The following is a 20045-nucleotide window of genomic DNA, read 5'->3' as shown; positions in this document are numbered from 1 at the left end:
CCATTACTGTTGAGAGCAATACCATCTTTCCATCCCTCAAGCTCATAACCTAGGTAGCTTCTTACTATTTCTCACCCCCACATATCCAATCTATTGCTAAGGAATGCCAATTTGACTTTTGGGATAGCTCTAGAATATGTCCCCTTCTCTCCTCTAATATTGCTACCACCCTGGTGTTGGTCTTCATCACTTCATGAATAGACTATTACAATAGCCTGTCGAGGAGCCTGCCTGCCCCAAGTCTTTTCTCACTCCAGTGTATTCTTCTTTTAGCTGCCAAGATTATTTTCCTAAAGTGGAGATCTGGTCATGTCACCCTAATTCTCAATCACATCCAGTGGCTCCCTATCACCTCTAGGATCAAATAAAAATGCTCTGGTTGACATTCAAAGCCCTTCCTAACCTAGCCCCCTCATACCTTTTACCTTATGACTCAACAATAAGATGCATCTCTTGGCTCTGGGCATTTTCTTTTTTCTTTGTTTTTTCAAATTTCATTTTGTTCATTTATTTATTTCAAGTTTTGAGTTCCCAATTCTCTCCCTGTCTCATTCTGTCCCTCCCTCCCCTCCCCCCTCCCAATCAGATATAGGTTATTCACATGCTGCTCTGGGCATTTTCACTGGAATGCTCTTCTTCCTCATCTCAGCCCTCACTAGCTTCCTCCGAGTCCCAACTAAAATCCCATATTCTAGAGGAAGCTTTTCCCAACCTATCTTAAATCCAGGGCCTCCCATAATTTAATTAGTTCCTATATATAGTTTCTACATAATTGTTTGTTTGTTGTCTCTGCCATCCTTGAGGGCAGAGACTACATTTTGCCTCTTTTTTTGTCGCCAGTGCTTAACAGGGTGCCTGGTAAATGGTAGGTACTTCAGCAATGTTTATGGACTGAACAGCTGGCTTCACCCATGATTACGAAGTGGATCGTGGATGAAGAGTCAACAAAGGAGAGAGATAAGGAATAGTAAGATGAATCGGAGGAGAACCAAAAGAAAATGGCATCATGAAAACCTCACATGAAGAGAGTATTCAGAAGGATAGAGTGATCCGCAGTGTCAAATGTTACAGGGAGGTCAAGAAGGATGAGAACTAAAAAGCCACTGGATTCAGCAAGTGCTGAATCATTGGTTACTTTGGCCAGAGCAGTTTCAGTTGAGTGATGAGGTTAGAAGCCAGAGTGCAAGGGACTGAGAGATATTAGGAAGAGAGAGAGAGTAGATGATGAGTGTACCTGGCTTTTTTTTAAAAAAAGAACTCTGGCTGTGAAAGGCAAGAGAGATATAGCTTCTGGGGATGGTACGGTCCAGTGAGAGCTTTTTAAGGTTGAGATTGGTATGATTGTAGGGAAAAAGTCAGATAGGGAAAGACAAAAGATTGTAGAGGCGATCTTTCAGAGGAGATGGAATCAAGCAGTGAGTCTTGGTGAGGAGAAAGGCTATCTTTTCCTTTGATACTAGAGGAAATAAGGAGAGAATAAGAGATGAGGAGGAGGGGCTTTGGTGCTGCCTCTCAACCCTAAGGTCCAAGGTCAGATCCTTTGCATGGGGACCACATTTCCTTCCCTTAGCTACCACCTCACAAGCTTCTGCTGCATGCCAATTACAGTGGTGCTTACTGTGCATGACATTGGAGGCATAGAACTCAGGATCCTGGGGGTGCACTTCCCCTGCATCCAAGCTGAACCGCTGCATGTTCTCTGGCAAGTACCAGCTGCGGTTCTCATCAAAGATGGAGAAGAGGAGCACATTCCTCTTATCTGACATCATCTAAAGAAACCAAAACAAGAGCATGTCTTATTTCAATGATCTATGATTTCCTTGGTGTGGGCAATTTTCCACCAACACATATTGCTACTCCCCTGTGACTTAGTAGGTGGTCTTTGAGATTTGCCATGGTCAAAAATGTCATCACCCCTGGACTAAGGTCCAAGCTGGCAATAAGCCTCTACAAACTGGAGCTGAGCCTCACAAGGTGGACGTATGGTCAGCTCATCACCAGGTTCTTACTGTACTTCTCTAAATCTCAGACTCTTGGGGTTAGAAAGGACTTAGAGAGGGGCACCTAGGTGGCACAGTGGATAGAGCACCGGCCCTGGATTCAGGAGGACCTGAGTTCAAATCCGGCCTCAGACACTTAACACTTACTAGCTGTGTGACCCTGGGCAAGTCACTTAACCCCAATTGCCTCACTAAAAAAAAAAAGAAAGGACTTAGAAACCCTCTAGTTTGACCTATAATCAAAAAGGAGTTCCCTTGATAAGATACATGACAAGTGGTCTTCTAGCTTCTTCTTGAAGACCTCTAATGTGTTTTCCTCAGTCTTTACAGACTTGATACCATCTTCTACTTCCTGTTTCTGGTTCTGCCTTCTGGGTCCAAGCAGAACAAGTTTCATCCTTCTTTGTACTTGAGCTCCAATGTCCTCCCAAGTCTTCTCTTTGCCAGGTTTAATGCCTCTAGCTGTTTTTTGTTTGTTTGTTTGTTTGTTTTTGCAGGGCAATGGGGGTTAAGTGACTTGCCCAGGGTCACACAGCTAGTAAGTGTCTGAGGCTGGGTTTGAACTCAGGTCCTCCTGAATCCAAGGCTAGTGCCTTATCCACTGCACCACCTAGCTGTCCCCGCCTCTAGCTCTTTTAACCAATCTTCTTGAACTCTAATTTTGGGGCTTATCACTAGCCCACTTGATTTCCTCTGCACAATCTCCAGCTCATCATTGCTCTTTCTTTCTTTCTTTTTTTTTTAGTGAGGCAATTGGGGTTAAGTGACTTGCCCAGGGTCACACAGCTAGTAAGTGTTAAGTATCTGAGGCCGGATTTGAACTCAGGTACTCCTGACTCCAGGGCCAGTGCTCTATTCACTGTGCCATCTAGCTGCCCCGATCATTGCTCTTTCTAAAAGGTAATAATAGGGGCAGCTAGGTGGCGCAGTGGGTAGAGCACCGGCCCTGGAGTCAGGAGTACCTGAGGTCAAATCCGGCCTCAGACACTTAACACACACTTACTAGCTGTGTGACCCTGGGCAAGTCACTTAACCCCAATTGCCTCACTAAAAAAAAAAAAAAAAAAAAAGGTAATAATACCTAGAACTCAACCCTGATACTCTGTTGAACAGAGTAGCAGACAAGAATTCTCTGTAATTTCTCATTTTTGTTACATTGTCTATCTTAACACCATCCTAGCTTTTTGGCGGCCATATCACCCTGATGACTCCTGTTGAGCTTGAAGTCCACTAAAATCCCCAGATCTTTTTCAGACCATTTGCTGCCTGGCTATGCCTCCTCCATCTTGTATTTGTGAGGTTGATTATTTGAACCCGATATAAGACTTTACACTTCTCACTATTGAATTCCATCTTGTTTGTTTCTTCCCAACATTTCATTCCCTGTCATTCAATCTATTATAGCAATTCTGGCCTTGGATCATCTGCAAAATTGATGAATGAATAAAAGAGTATTCATTAAGCACCTACTATGTGCCAAACACTGGGGAGACAGATACAAAAACCAAAGCCAGTCTCCAAACTCAAGAAGTTTACATTCTAATTGGAGAGATGACATACACAGAGAAGAGTGGTAGCCAGGGAGAGGCACTTGGGTCCTTAAAGTTCACTGGCTAATGAGTATAAAACCAGTACAGTAGGGGGCCATGGAACTAAACAGCTGAGTGTAGTATGAACTGGAATGGGGAGAAACATGAGGTATGAAATCCAGTTCATACTCCACTGAGCTATGAAAATGATCATCGTAAAGCACAGATGTGAATGTCAGCCTCTGTGCCTCCCCCTTCTCCAGTGACTCACTATTCTCTTCAGTATCCACTCTAAAGTCCTCTGTTTTGGCATTGAGAACCCTTCCCAACATGGGCCCTCCCTAGGTTTCCAGTATCCTCACGCCTTACTCTGTTCTGCTCACTCTGCTGTTTAGTTCCACGGCCCCCTGCTGTTCCACAGACACAATATTCTACCTCCCATCTCAGTGCCCTCATACTGTCTCCCTCCTTTTGGTTTCCCCAGATTCCTTCAATTCTCAGCTCAAATAGAATCTGCGGGAGGCAAGAAGTGAGGGTTCAATGGTAACACAAGGTCTTAGGGTGTAGTCTTTTAAAATTCTGTATTTCCTGCCAAGAACAGGTGCACATATGGGAACCAAACCTAAATAGATTGTTCAGCTAATGTTATCGATGCACCCAAGTCCTGATAAACTTATCAATGAAGAAACAACTAGAAGACAGTCCTGAAAAATAAATTCTGAGAAATAGTTGTATTCAATGTAAGTTATTTTTGGTGTTTTTGTTCAGTAGTTTTCTGTTGTGTCCAACTTTTTGTGATCCCATTTGGGGTTTTCCTGGCAAAGATAGTCCTAGCTTGTAATTTCCTTCTCCAACTGATTTTACAGATGAGGAAACTGAGGCAAACAGAAGTTAAGTGACCAGGTTCACACAGCTAGTAAGTTTCTGAGGTCGTATTTGAATTCAGGTCTGAGTCCAGGCCCAGCACTCTATCTGCTGCCCATTATTTTAGCTACTCCTGTTACCTATACGGAAAAGAATGTTCTTACTCATTGCTCTCATAGTCTCTAGCAAATTATATGCATATACTCGAGATGTTGCTAATTTTACTCTTTTTTTTTTTTTTGCAGGGCAATGAGAGTTAAGTGACTTGCCTAGGGTCACACAGCTAGTAAGTGTCAAGTGTCTGAGGCCGGATTTGAACTCAGAAACTCCTGAATCCAGGGCTAGTGTTTTATCCACTGTGCCACCTAGCTGCCCCATATTTTACTCTTTTCAATAAACTCCCTATTATTTCAAGGATTGTCTCCACATAGGTTCATTTCAACCTAACAATTTGACATGGTCAGCAAAATTTTGGGGTGCTGTAGGAATGGTGATCAAATGCCCTGTATTTGTGGCCACTTTCTGACAGGTTAGAGACCCCAAACTTTATAAAAAAATGTTTTTAAGTCTCTCTGCTAGGTCTCCACTCAGTGACCAGTACTTCAGGAAGTAAAGATGTGTGAGGAAATTGGAGATTAGGTATTGGAAACTGGAAAATGATTCTAAAGAGATCCTGCCTGGGTCTTTACTAGCTAAAATGGTAGAGGAAGATGGAAATATTGGGTATGTTGCCAGCAGATCAATATCGATAGATCGATTGATCTCTCTCTCTTCCTCTCTCAAAGGGTTAATCTCTCTGTGTCATATGTGGCATGGTTATACTTAGGAAAGGCTTAATTTGCAGTGGCCAGAGGAGGATTCATTTGAAGAAGATAAGGTGCTTTATCTAAGGAGGTTTTTAGAAGCCCCACATCCAAAGCCAATGGATTACTGGTATCTTTTGGATGAGTCTTAACCCTCCAACAAACAGAAGAAGGATTTAGATAGTCAGAATGGAAAAAACTAAAGAAAACAGCAGTAGACAGAGACTATTAAAAGCTCCCTCACTCTCTTGGTCCATTCAAATAGGCCTTTTCATTGGAAATCATGGTTTTGGCTTTTGCCAGATTCACCTGTTCATCTGTTGGGAAAAAAACCTACCATGAAAATTATGGGCTACCACATTCTGTATCACAGAGATGGTGTTTTAAGAACTCTGGGAGAACAGTCACCTGAGTTTTCATAGGTAGCTAGGTTGCACAGAGCACTGGGCCTGGAGTCAGGAAGAGCCCTAGTTCAAATCTGGTCTCAGAGACTTACTAGCTGTGTGACCCTGAGCAAGTCATGTCACCTCTGTTTGCCTCATTTTCCTCATCTGTAAAATGGAAATAATAATAGCCCATACTTCCCAGGGTTGTCTTGAGGATCCAGTGAGATCATATGTGTAAAGCACACAGTACACAGGAAGTACTTATATAAATGTTAGCTATTTGGTTCCTATGGGCCGTCAGGTTTAGGAGGGAGATTGGGGAAATTAACAGTTTCACCTCATGCTGAAAAAGCACCCTGAGTTAAAAGAAACTGATCTGGCTCGGGGTGATGAGAAGAATTAAATGAGTTATGATTATTTATTACAAGGATAAGCCCTAGCTGTGTGTTAAGCAATATCCTTGTCTAAAGAGCAAATTGAAGGGATACAAGCAGGAATAGAGAAAGAAGGAGTCATTGAAAAGGGGTGCAGACACCATTTAATACCCTTATCTTGTTGATAAGAAAAGGTGGAAAATTCGTTAAAGAAGGTTGGCCTATGTGTCAATTTGTACAAGACTGAAAAGTTGCAAATAAATTTGGTATTCCTGTGAATCCTGTTGTTCCCAATCCTGTTGTTATGGTAACTTCTGTGGTTCTTTTCAGTCATTGATTTTTTTTTTTAGTGAGGCAACTGGGGTTAAGTGACTTGCCCAGGGTCACACAGCTAGTAAGTGTTAAGTGTCTGAGGCCGGATTTGAACTCAGGTACTCCTGACTCCAGGGCCGGTGCTCTATCCGCTGTGCCACCTAGCTGCCCTCAGTCACTGATCTTTGAAGGAGGCCATTGCATCCCCTCTGCCATTAGGTCAACACAATTTGAATAAACTTTTCCATTGATTTTGCCACAAGAGAGAAGAGGCAACAAGTGAAAGTCTCACTTCAAAATTAGGGCCAGATACCAACCCATAGCTTCTTTCTCAGTTTATTGGATCTTAGCATTTCAGGATGTCCATCAGCAATGGCCTTAATCTTAGAATGTTTTATCTATTTGCATATTTTCCTCAAAGGAACATTGATGTTGCAAGTCCATAAGATTGAACATCTTGCTATAAGATGTCAGACTACTCATGAACAAGCCCTACTGTCTTTTTTTTTCCACATTTTTGTTCGTTTGTTTGTTTTTGTGAGGCAATTGGGGTTAAGTGACTTGCCTAGGGTCACACAGCTAGTAAGTGTCAAGCATCTAAGGCCGGATTTGAACTCAGGTATTCCTCTCTCCAGGGCTGGTGCTCTCTCCACTGTGCCACCTAGCTGCCCCAAGCCCTACTGTCTTAAGAATAGGCAGGCAGCGTTGGAACTGACTTCTTGTTGCTACAGATCAGCAGTCACACAGCCATGGAAAGAACAGGAGAGCACCCCAAACCAACAGAGATGCCCAGAAGCAGGAGAGAAAAGAACAAGAAAAGGCACCAACTCAGCAGAGATGTTGTGAAGCAATGGCAATAGTTACCTGTTGAAAGAATAGAATGGGAGAGGATCCCAGCCCAGCAGAGGTACCTACACACAGCAAAGATGGCCAGCCATGGAAAGATTAGGACAGAAAAAGACCCCTAGTTTGCAAAGATGCTCAATGGCAGAAAGGGCATTGAAGCAAGGTAAGAAGAGAGCAGGAAAGGACTCTGGGAAAGTGGAGATGCCCAATAGAGGCAGCTAAGCCCAGCATTGGAAGGAAGAAGATAAGAGGACCCCAGGTTGGCAGTGATGCCCAACAGTAGCAGGGCCACCTGACCATGGAAAGAACAGAGCTGGAGAGGACCTCAGCTCAGTAGAAAAGACACCCAGCAGTGGAATTAACACAAAAGAAAACCTCAGCTCCATGTCCAGAAGTAGCAGAGATGCCCAGAAGTAGAATGAATAGAAGTAGACCCCACCTCAGCAAAGAAAGTTCCCTATCACACATATCCTGCCTGCTTATTGGGGTTGTATATTACCCCCAGTGGGCAAAATCTTTCTTGTCCTTTATTTAGTCATGTTCTTTAATTAAATGTCTTTTCTTTGAACTACTGTAGTCTCCAGTTGACCAGTAAAAGAAACACATTAAAGGGGGTCTCTGAGTGATGATAGTTCCTTGGCTCCTAACCCTCCCCCCTCATTGTACCTCCCACTGAGTGGTGCCCACATGAGGAAAGGGAAGGACATACCTGATTTCCTCTTTGATCCACAGTTTCTTTATGGCATATGAGGAGAGGCCCAACAAGGCCCGAAGCCAGGTCTCGTTCTGCATTGACAGAGCTGGAGTAGTACCTAGTCAGGCATCTGGGGTCTGCCTGAGTTGGCCCATCCTCCAAAGTTACTTCCCATTTATATTTGAATATCTGGCCTGGCATGATCGGCACATCCTTGACATCTTTCACACCTACGCACAGCCAAGGCAAGAGACAGAAATAACATTAGGACATTTTAACAACCACACATGGAAATTCCAGTTTATGATCTAGAACAAAATGTGGCCAAGTAATTACTCAATATGCATATAAAACCTCCCTTCTGTTTGTCTGTCTGTCTGTCTCTCTCTCTCACACACGTACACACACACATTCACAGACTCCTCCAATTAGAAAGATGAGTGAGGGGGGGGAAGTGGCATCAAAATATAGGAGTATCAGGAAGCAGTGTAGCTGAGCTCCCATCCCCACAAAGAATGAACAGAATCAGAGAATGCACCAGATTGAAACTTGATGGAGAAATCCAAGGCAAAATCACAGTGACTCATTTTTCTAGCCCAGGTTGGCAAATGGAAAAAGAAACTTCTGAGGACACTGGAGCCAGGGTATGGCCAGGAATGAGCACCACGCCAAGCCTGTGACCAAGGGCAAGCCCTGTCCCAAACTCATACTGTAGCACTGCAAGCTCCCACAGGGTATGGGAACAAGTGCCATGTGGAAGCTTTGTTGCCCACTACCCAGTTCCACATCATAGATCAAAGGCATACTGAGGAGGGGAACTGCACCCAGAGGTGGTGCTTTGCAGTGGGGAGAGAGCACTGGCCTTAGGCTCCTTACTCTGAACCAGCAGAGTTTCCCAGCTGGCTGCCAGTGGATGAATCCAGCAGACTCAGTTCAGGAACTGGCAAAGCTCAGACCAGGGAGGGTAGTGATCAAAATTTGCCCTCAATTCCTAAAAGAGATGAAGTAAGCATTTAAACATTTTTTTAAAATTTTTGCAGGGCAATGAGGGTTAAGTTACTTGCCCAGGGTCCCACAGCTAGTAAGTGTCAAGTGTCTGAGGCTGGATTTGATCTCAAGTCATCCTGAATCTAGGGCCAGTGCTTTATCCACTGTGCCACCTAGCTGCCCCCCAAGTAAGCATTTTTTAAAAAGAGTTTTAAAATATTTTTATCAATGGAATGAGAATGCTTGAGGCAAAAATGGAAAAGAAATGATAGCAACGGAAGAAAGAACTGCAAAGTGAATTAACAGTTTGGCACAAGAGGTACAACAAAATCTTGCCCAAGAAACAAACGCCTTGAAAATTAGAATGGACAAATAAAAGCCAATAACTCCATGAGGCAATAAGAAATATTAAGACAAAGTCAAAAAGCTGAAACAATTGAAGAAAATGTAAGGTAGATTATACCCCAAACAAACTGACCTGGAAAATAAATTAAGAAGATGGAAGAGTGAGAGGAAGCATTAGAATCTAGCTCTGCTCCCATACTTCCTCAATAAAGATCTAGAGAACGCACCTGACTGAATTTCAATCAGGAAAGCCAAAAAGTGGGACTTTGCACTTTACACTGAGGTTGGGATCTGCACTACAGCAACAGGCGTGGTGGTGGTAATGATGGGAACTGAGAGAAGGCCGAGTTGGGGCACCAGGGAAAGATGCCAGGGGATCGCTGAACAAACTCTAAGGGCTGAAATGGGGAATGTCTGGCAGCTCTGTCACCCATGCTCTAATGCCTGGAGCACAGCCCAGTTTCCCAGACCAAAGAGTTGACAGAAGTTTAGTCACTTTGAACCGTCAAAGCCTCCCAGAGGGCTGACTGGCTGAGTCAAGCAGCAGTCTGCTGAAACTCCCAACCAGAAACTCGCTGTTAGACCATAACCTGGGTATGGAACTTGCAGATCTCTAACCAAGAGGGCAATGAACAGACATCTGCAAGAATCACACTACTACAACTGGCAGGTCTGCCATGGAGCTAGGGTGCAAGAGGACAGAAGTTCAGGCCAGACATCTTCCCCCCACCCCAAGAAGTCTGCAGAGGGGATTCCATAATTACCCTTAGGACACTGGACATTATTGGGCAACTGACCACTTCCTGGTTCCTCACAATTCCCTCCTCCTGGCCTGCCTCACTCTACGTTCAACTCACTTTAAGAAGGCAAGAGCTCTATGTTCGTTTCTTCAACTGTAAGATTTGGCCTTTGAGGCCCTCTAGTCCTGGAGGCTATAGCCTCCCAGACTCCAACATATGTACACGTAGCCTCTTCTTGAACAGCCCCACCCTGCTCTTACCTTTAGGTAGTCTCCCAGAGTGCAAAGGGCTAACACTGGTAAGGCTGTGAGGGTAAATGTTGTATGGTCGGCTTGCCAAGTTTTTGAATATGATCTGAAAGGATAAGTGAGATATTGGTTCAAGTCCCAAGAGAAGACAAAATTAGAGCCTAGAAGAAAGAAGAGTCAACCTCTGTTGGCCTCAGTTTTTCCATCTGTAAAATGGGGATGAAGAAACTACTCTCTACATCAATGAAGAAACAACTAGAAGACAGTCCTGAAAAATAAATTCTGAGAAATAGTTGTATTCAATGTAAGTTATTTTTGGTGTTTTTGTTCAGTAGTTTTCTGTTGTGTCCAACTTTTTGTGATCCCATTTGGGGTTTTCCTGGCAAAGATAGTCCTAGCTTGTAATTTCCTTCTCCAACTGATTTTACAGATGAGGAAACTGAGGCAAACAGAAGTTAAGTGACCAGGTTCACACAGCTAGTAAGTTTCTGAGGTCGTATTTGAATTCAGGTCTGAGTCCAGGCCCAGCACTCTATCTGCTGCCCATTATTTTAGCTACTCCTGTTACCTATACGGAAAAGAATGTTCTTACTCATTGCTCTCATAGTCTCTAGCAAATTATATGCATATACTCGAGATGTTGCTAATTTTACTCTTTTTTTTTTTGCAGGGCAATGAGAGTTAAGTGACTTGCCTAGGGTCACACAGCTAGTAAGTGTCAAGTGTCTGAGGCCGGATTTGAACTCAGAAACTCCTGAATCCAGGGCTAGTGTTTTATCCACTGTGCCACCTAGCTGCCCCTAATTTTACTCTTAGCACTGGGCAAGTTACTTAACCTTCATTGCCCTGAAAAAAAAGATAATAATAGCACTGACTTCCCAGGATTGTTATGAGAATCAAATGAGATAAAGCACTTAGCCCAGTGCCTGGCACATGGTAAGCATTATATAAATGTTTTCCTTCCTCCTTGTCTATTCTAATTCCTTCAATTCCCTTCTGTTCTTGCCAAAGCAAACATTTCTAGTATGATATTAAATAATAGAGGCGATAATGGACATCCCTGTTTTACCACTGATCTTATTGGGGATGCCACCTCTAACTTATCCCCATGACATATAAGCATTATATAAGTGCTGAGAAAAAACATGTACTGACACATTCAGAATACCTTCCTCCCACATTCACAGGTAAGGTTGGAGCAGAGAAGCCTAAGTATATTTGTTCCTAATAAGGAGAGTACATTTGCACAGGACGTAACACTTTACAAAGCATTGTCCCTTAGGGCATCCTCGGGGGGGGGAGGGTAATTAATTTTGAAAATTTTCATTTTGAGTTCCAAATTCCTTCTCTCCCTCCCACTCCTCTCCCATCCATTGAGAAAGTAAGAAATACAATGTCCATTACACAGATGAAGTCATGCAAAATATATTTCTGCACTAGTCATATTGCAGGGCGGGGGGAAGCAAGAGAAATAAAGAAATAAGGTGAAAAAATATACTTCAATTTATACTCTGAGCTCATCAGTTGTCAATCTGGAGATGGAAAGCATTTTTCTTGATGAGTCCTTGGAATTGTTTCGACAGTCTTCTGAGATAGGTCACATAAGCACCCCCATTTTTATAAATGAGAAACTTCAGATTCAAAGGTGAAGTGACTTGTCCAAAGTCATATGTCTAGTAAATCAAGAACCAGGGACTTGAACCCAGATTTTCTTCTTACAAGAGCTTTTTCTGCTACACCCCCTGACCCAATGTGGTTGGCCTCATCTAAGAGGAATGCTCTGCCTGATACTTTTAGGGTAAACAATTGGTCTATTTTTACCAATTTAGTTGAGTCACATGGACTAATGGTTGGTACAGTAGGAAGAGGCCTGGATTCACATCTGGACTGACTGACTTACCTGGGCTTCAGTTTCTTTATGTATAAAGTGAGAAGAGTTGGCCCCAGGAATCTCTGGGAACCATTAGTCACACATAGTCCCTCCCTGCCTGCCTACTGCCATTAAACTATAAGTTTCTCAAGGGCAGGAACTATCTTTGGCTTCTCTTCGTATCCCCAGGGCTTAGTGCAGCACCTGGCACATAGTAGGCCCTTAATGAACATTTATTGACTTCTCAATTTCCTCAGTTAGGCCCAGGGTGGAAATGAGGATGAAATGAGATAATGTTTGTAAAGTACACATAGTAGGGGCTTAATAAAATCTTGATTCTTTTCCTTCCTTTTCAAAGAGAAGGAAGAAGCAGCCTTTTGGATTACTTCAGTGAATGAAAGTTACTTCTATTATTCCCCTTCCTTGTGCTAAGGCCAGCTCTCTGTCCACTACCCCATGGCTGCCTCTATTCTCACATATAAAATAATGAAATGTGACCTGGATAATCATCTGATAAAGTGCATTTGTGGTCAATTGAATAAATCAGACCCCCAAAAACACTGATTAACTTCCTATGTCAACATAAAAGTCTGCCCAGTGGAGTGGCCCTGTATTAAAATCAAAGGATGCTAGATTTAGAGTTGAAAGAGGCCTTAGGGGCAGCTAGGTGGCGCAGTGGATAGGGCACCAGCCCTGGATTCAGGAGGACCTGAACTCAAATCCAGCCTTAGACACTTAACACTTACTAGCTGTGTGACCCTGGGCAAGTCACTTAACCCTCATTACCCAGCAAAAAAAAAAAAAAAATTTAAAGGGCCTTAGGCATCAACTGGTTCAACCCTCTCATTTTCTTTTTTCCCCCAACCCTCTCATTTTCAAGGGGTGAAAAGAGCAAGGGAAGAGACTTGTCTAATGTCACACAAGCAGCAACCAGCAGATAGGGCTTGGAGATTCCAATCTAGCCTTTGTTTTTCCAGATTTTTCTCTTTCCAGCTTGCTTTCCCAGATTCCCTCCCCCCTCTTACCAAGAGTGTGTCCCCAACTTCTCCATAAAGCAAAGGGCCCAAAATGCCTGATTCGTGTGGACTAGACTGAGGAGTCTTGAAGGTTTCATCTGTGTAGGCCACGTAACGGGCTTTCTTATACTTCCTGCCAAGCCGCTGAGGACGACTGTTCAGATAAGAACTTTTGGAATCACTGCAAAGAAGGAAAAAAGACGAGAGGCTGACATGAAGCTCTCCTCAAACATACTAAGGGAAGGATAAGAGGTCTCATAGGAAGTAGGGCTGGCAAAGACCTCGGAGGAAGCCACAACACTAGCAGACACTTGCAGGATGAAGGGATTTTCCTAAGGTCACAGTGGCACAAAGTGGCAGGATCCTGGACCCCTCATTCTTTGCCTCCAAACTTATCCCCCTTTTCACTACCCAATGCTGTTTGCCCCACTGGAATGAAAAGGGGAAGGTGACAGAGCTGGATAATACCTGTCCACTCTCAGCTGTCCTGGTACCAGTCCATCTATTTGGGGATACTTAGGTACTTAGGTACCCCCCCAACTAGATGGAAATGATTCCTCAGTTGCAACAAGCTCCACGTAAGCAAGGGTCTCTTCCTCTGAGGCAATGGGAAGTGTCGGCAGAGAAGGCCAGACTCAGTGGGAAGTGGACAGTGGGAAAGGCCTGTTGTGACCTGCCTTTGGCCTATCACAACTCACCTGGCTGAGGGGTCAGCAGAGACTGCAGGTGCATAGTCCCAGTCTGCCTCTTGCACTGCAATATAATGAAGCCAGGCTTTGGGGTGCTTCTTGGCCACTGAGCGTGCTTGGAGGAAGGAAGAATCACTGGCGTCGGCCAACAGGAACACTTCAGTGTCCTCCTCGTAGTTATCATAATAAACCTCTGGATCTTTCTGCATCCGGAGCTGGGGCTTCTCAGGGCAGGCTTCCACGTGGACATAGGCTTCCATGCCATCTGGGGTATAACAAGACAAGTCTCTGTTAGCAGAAGCCCTGAGAGCTTGGTCCCCATGCTCCTCCACCTGGATCCTTCCCTGGAGCCAAGGCCATCTGCATCAGCTCTTCCTGCTGAAGTCTTGCAGCCTGAGTGGTTCCCCTTTCCCAGAGCATCCTGCAGTCTGCCAGGGTTCTTAATGTGGAGTCTTAGCTGAGCCAGGAGAGGACCTTGGGTTGGGGGGGGCATAGCACACCATGGGAGAAGTGCTATTTCCATTCCTACAACTGCATGGCTAGCTAAGCAGGAAGATGCCTCAAGTGATTCTAGTCCTCAGTCGTGCAAGAACTCCCAATTGAGCAGAGCTAGCCATCTCAGAATGTGCTCCAATGTCCCCTTCTCCTTTGCTTTTTTCCAATCTCTGGCCCCAAAGGGAGACACAGTCAAGTGACTTGGGCCTTTGCCCCCGACCTCAGTTTCCCCTTATTGTCTTTTCCTTTGTTGGACTTTACTGCATTTTTACCATGCAGGAAATTCTCTGCCTTCCCACCACACACCATGGATAACAGGAATATTCCCACAGGAATATTTCCCTTGCTTGGGGATTCCCCAGCTCTGTGCTCTAAGCCCCAACATTACCTCTTTTCTGGCTCAGTTATGTGAAGTATCTAATGGACAAGACTGCATTATCACTTTTAGACCAGTAGGTGTCGCCATTGACCATCAGTTCCTGGATGTGCTAGTACAGTACATTTGTTCGGTCATTTTTCAATTGGGTCCGACTCTTTGTGACCCCATTTGGGGTTTTCTTGGCAGAGATACTAGAGTGCTTTGCCATTTCCTTCTCCAGCTCTTCTTACAGATAAGGAAACTGAGGCAAACGGGGTGAAGTGACTTGTCCAGGGTCACACAGTTCAGTGCCTAAGGCCAGAACTGAACTCAGGAAAATGAGTCTGCAGACCTGCCTATAGTACATCTAGAACCTTTGAAATCTAGGTGTGGCATCAGATGCTTGATCAGAATTCAGCTGTAACTAACTCAGTATATGTCTTATCAATTTGTTGTTTTGAGGAAGAGACCAAGGGACTAGGAAAAGGGAGGAAAGATAAAAAGGAAAACTCTGGGACCAGGTAGTTCTTTCTTGTCTGTCTCCTGCCTTTAAGGTGGGCCCCTACCCATTTGCAATTGTTCACAAATTAGTAGCTTTTCTTATTGGGGGGTTGGGATGACTTCACTCATTTGGGGCTCTGCTAATGGAGTCATGATTCAAAGCTGAGCTGAGAGAAGGAAAGAAGCTAATCTGGGAATGAGGTGGGCACTCTTAGGGACAAGTTCAGTTTACCAGAGATGGGTATGAGAAGTTGAAGGGGACCAGAGAACACCTCAGCCATGCTCATCTCTCATTAGAAAGGCTTTGGGGCTTCAGGGGGTGGCAATAATAGGAAGAGCAAAATTCTGAGAGTTTCTTGTTCATCAGGGAATTCTATTACCTATAGCTTGGTGGGGCTCCGCTTGCCAAAGTAACCTCTGAGTGTGTGAGAACTGCCCAGTTAGCAGCAGTCAACAGTGTGGAAAAGCTAGTGGCTAGAAAGCTAGCTGCACGGGATTTGGGGCTGCATTTAGAGAGATCCAACAGCTAGGATTGGGAAGATGACAATCTCACTGTCCTCTGCCCTTTCCTGACCTCATCTGGAGGACTGTGTGCATTTTAAGAAGGATGTGGATGAGCTACAGAGGGTCCAGATCAGGGCAGCCAAGATGGAGAAAAGTCTCAAGTTCATATAATAGGAGGATCAGTTGAAGGAAGTGGGCACGTTTAGCCTGGGAGGAGAAAAGACTCAGGGGGCACATTGGAGCTGCCTTCAAGCATCCGAAGCCGGGCTGTCATGGAAAAGAGGACCACCAGACTTGTTCTTTTTGGTCCCAGAGGACAGAACCAAGAATGCAAGGTGTGAAGAGATTCTTTAGGATTAGCAAAAGGAAAGAAACTAACACTCAGTGACCAAATGTGGTCAGTGTGTGAGAATGGGAATATTCCTCATCATTGGGGATGGCAAGCAGAGACTGGATAACTACTTGCCAAGCTGTCATGGTAGGGGTTGGGCTGGATTAGAAAGGGGCTAAGGCCCCTTCCCACTGTAACAAGCTGTGACCTACCCCGCCCCCCCCAACACACACACACACTACTCAGTGACTCTCCTATTGTACAAAGAGCGAGGCAGTAACCATTCTGTTTCCAGATCTCCCCAGGGACCCCTAAGATGTTACCATGTTGGTGAGATGAGATCTGACAAAACATCAGGAAGTGACCAGTGTCCATAGGCAGTGTCTGGGCGGTGAGAAAGGTGGCTGGAGAGATCTCCAGAGAGGTAAGGCGGTGATTTCTCACAAGGAATGTGTGGCTTTCCAGAAAAATCGAGTGGACTTCGGGAGCAGTGCCCATCCCAATCACATGCCAATGGACCAACTTCCTGTGACACACTAGCAGATCTGCAAAGGATGGAGGGATCAATCAGCAATGAATCAACAAGCATTTTGGAAACCCGTCCTCTGTGGCAGGCAATGGGGCTCCAAGGCCAAAGGTGAAATGGTCTTTAACCTCAAAGACCTTACATTGAACAGAGGAGATGACATATACAAAGTGGAGTACTCTTCTTCTAGCCCTCCCCTTCCCTACCCCCCCTCCTCTCCCCCTTTCTCTTCCCTTCCTTTCATCAGCCATCCCATCCCAGCTTGGCCCGGGCCCTGTGCCCTTGTCCCAAGTTCTCTTCTAAGCCTAGGTCAGATACCATCACAACAGGAAGCTACACTGAATCTCTGTGCAAGGTGCTCACAAAGAAGCCTAGACATGGTTCCCACCTTCAGAAACTCACAGCCAAATTCTGCGCCCCCCCAGTCAGTATAAGGGGGACAATAGCAGGAAGTAAGATTGCAAAAGGGAACGTGGAGCTCATGTACAAGGCGTCCCAATGATCAAAGGAGCCTAATTTGCAATTCCCATCATCTATTAACCAGCAATCACCTCCTGGGGGTTAGTGTGGGCTGCTGCCAGGGCCCAGGAGAGAGTTTTACTGACTACTTTGAAATAATAATAAACTAAACCCAAGGTGGCACAGGTAAGAGATAGTCTGTTTCCCTCCCCAAAAAACCCTATAAAAAGGAGACTTCAAACTCCCATCCTCCATTGGGTCCACGCTGCCAACTCCAATCCACTATTAGGTGACTGATATTTTCTGCCTCTCCCTTTCCCCATCCTCTTCCCCACAGAGACTGCCTGCCTTCCCCATCCTATCCCGTGTCCCATGTCCTGTATCCCATGTCCCCACGTGTTCTGCCTCTGGCTCCCCCCCTCCTTTTTTTTAGTGAGGCAATTGGGGTTAAGTGACTTGCCCAGGGTCACACAGCTAGTAAGTGTTAAGTGTCTGAGGCTGGATTTGAACTCAGGTCCTCCTGACTCCAGGGCCGGTGCTGTATCCACTGTGCCACCTAGCTGCCCCCTCTGGCTCCCCCCTTTTTTTTTGCAGGGCAATGGGGGTTAAGTGACTTGCCCGGGGTCACACAGCCAGTAAGTATCAAGTGTCTGAGGTCAGATCTGAACTCAGGTACTCCTGAATCCAGGGCCGGTGCTTTATCCACTGCGCCACCTAGCCGCCCCCTCTCTGGCTCCCCTTTAACCTCTGTGCCTAATTACAGTGTGGCTGCCAGCTGTGGTCTTTTCTGGTGAGTATTCAAAGCCCCAGGTATGTCTTCCCCCATTTCAAAATTTCATAAATGATCAATTCAGGAGGTGAGAACCATGGAGCAGGGCCACGAAAGGTAAGTATCACAGAAGGCCACAGGAGGGCTCCATAATGAGGCTGGACCACATTCAGCTTTAACATCTATCCTTTCCTTGGTTTCCTTCACTCTCTTCCTCTCTCATGACCTTCCTTCCTCCTTTCCCTTCTTCCTTTTTCCCTCCTTCCTTCCTAACACGGATTAAGTATTTACTATAAACACCCACTGAGCTCTGTGCTAAGTAGGGAAGCCTCATTCCCTCCTGGTTCACTCTCCTGAGCCACGGAAAGGAAGATCTCCCTTCCCTGCCCATCCCCACCTGCCAAAGCATTATCCTTCCCCCACCAGTAGTTGAAGCTCAAGACAAGTTCCTGGCAATTTGGAGGGGACACACAGAGGAAGAGGAATCTGAGGTCAGGCAGAGGATGGGTAAGAAAAGCGAGTCCAGGGGGCAGCTAGGTGGCACAGCGCATAAAGCAACAGCCCTGGATTCAATAGGACTCTAAGTTCAAATCCGTATTCAGACACTTGACACTTACTAGCTGTGTGACCCTGGGCAAGTCGCTTAACCCTCATTGCCCCACCACACACACACACACACACACACACACACACACACTGCCCTGTTTAAAAAAACAAACAAACAAACAACAACAACAACAAAAAAGAAAGACGAGTGCCAATATAAGCAGGTTGCAGGCAGGCTTAGGACCTCAGTGGCAGGAGTAGAGAGCCCAGGCTAGCTCTGGTTGGGGCAGCAGCTCCAAGACTCTCCACAAGAGCCCAGGGAGCCAGTAAGAGGAGTGGGCTGAGCCAGGAAGGTAGCAGGTATTCACAGCCACAGGCTTAGCTTGCCTCAGAGCAAGAGAGAGCTGGAGGGGACAAGAGACCTACCGGATCAGGCTCACACTCGGAGCTGGCCACAGATAGTCCAAACCACAGAGTTAGGATGATCACCATTTGTATTTCTCTAGGGCCTTGTGGGTTTGCAGAGCACTTTATATAGGCTCACTTGTGCCTCACCACAACCTTGAGTTTGTTGTTGTGGTTCAGTCATATCTGACTCTTTGTGACCCTGTGGGCCCTACTGTTCATAGGGTTTTCTTCTTTTTTTTTTTTTAAGTGAGGCAATTGGGGTTAAGTGACTTGCCCAGGGTCACACAGCTAGTAAGTGTTAAGTGTCTGAGGCTGGATTTGAACTCAGGTACTCCTGACTCCAGGGCCAGTGCTCTATCTACTGCGCCACCTAGCCGCCCCTCATAGGGTTTTCTTGGCAAAGATACCAGAGTGCTTTGCCTTTTCCTTCTCCAGTGGATTAAGGCAAACAAAAGTTAAGTGACTTGCCCAGGGTCACACTGCTAGTAAGTGTCTGAGGCTGGATTTGAACACCAGGCTTTTTGACTCCAAGGCTGGTACACTATCTATTGAGCCACCTAGCTGCCTCCTCTATGATATATAGTAATATAATAACCAGCATTATTACTGTCCCATTTTACTGATGAAGAAATTTAGGGTCAGGGAGTTTAAGTGACTTGGCCAAGTACGTATCTGAGGCGAGCTTTGACTTGGTGTCTAGGCTTTCTCCACTGGGCTGTGGCCAAGTGTGGGGAGGCTGACTCCACTCAGCAGGATCACCCCTCCCTGGGAAGGGTGGTAGTACCATTTGTGGGACGCCTGCCAAGGCCCAAAGCACACTCACGTGTGTTAGGGCCTTTGCTTTGAGGTTTGCCAGAAGATCCCCATTGTCTAAGTCTGGCAGCAGAGACTGAGAGAAGGGAAGGGCCTGCCCTGCCTGAGGCCACCTAGCGAGCAAGTGAGCAGGACAATTTGGCAGCTAAAGCTCAGAGGCCTTGTTGGACTTTCCATGGTCAGTTAGTAGCAGACTTGAGACTACAACTCTGAGAAATCCAAGTGTGAAAGGTATACAAGTCATCTGGTGGAGCTCCCTCATTGGCTGGAGGTGTAACGGAGGTCCGGAGACATCCAGAGACTTGCCAGCTATCACTGAGCTAACTGGGAGCACACCTGGGACTGGCAGCCAGCCTTGTGGTCTCCTGGCCCTGGGCACTCTCTCAGCACTCTCCACCAAGGGAGCTTTGTACTCTGTAACCCTAAATGCAAACCCCTGACTTGAGGATGCTGCCAAGACTCCCCACAGGCTTCCCTGGCTGCCTCTCAGCAGGGCTGCACTTTGCTTGTTCTCTCCCCAGGTTTGGCCTTTGCCAACTCTCCCCCAGCCTTTCAAAAATCCCTGTGCATTTGCCCCCATTCCATCCTCTGAGCTCTCCTCCTTTTCCCTTCTGCCATTAGGTCGACACAAT

The 20045-nt window shown here is 45.6% G+C and overlaps 1 protein-coding gene across 1 annotated transcript in view; it reads right to left on the bottom strand.

The window, feature by feature from the left end:
* F8 (coagulation factor VIII) overlaps window positions 1–20045 on the bottom strand; it is an 88260-nt gene that overhangs the window by 40636 nt on the left and 27579 nt on the right. Inside the window, exons 7-12 of the mRNA XM_043974747.1 lie at window positions 16216–16437; window positions 13713–13968; window positions 13024–13195; window positions 10141–10234; window positions 7824–8038; window positions 1619–1769 (exon numbers count right to left, since the gene is read on the bottom strand). Coding sequence (XP_043830682.1) covers window positions 1619–1769; window positions 7824–8038; window positions 10141–10234; window positions 13024–13195; window positions 13713–13968; window positions 16216–16437 — 1110 coding nt within the window. The remainder of the gene's footprint in view (window positions 1–1618; window positions 1770–7823; window positions 8039–10140; window positions 10235–13023; window positions 13196–13712; window positions 13969–16215; window positions 16438–20045) is intronic.

Source organism: Dromiciops gliroides, chromosome X (assembly GCF_019393635.1).
Source record: "Dromiciops gliroides isolate mDroGli1 chromosome X, mDroGli1.pri, whole genome shotgun sequence".
In the NCBI taxonomy this organism is placed as follows: Eukaryota; Metazoa; Chordata; class Mammalia; order Microbiotheria; family Microbiotheriidae; genus Dromiciops; species Dromiciops gliroides.
This window is presented reverse-complemented; position numbering and strand designations above follow the sequence as displayed.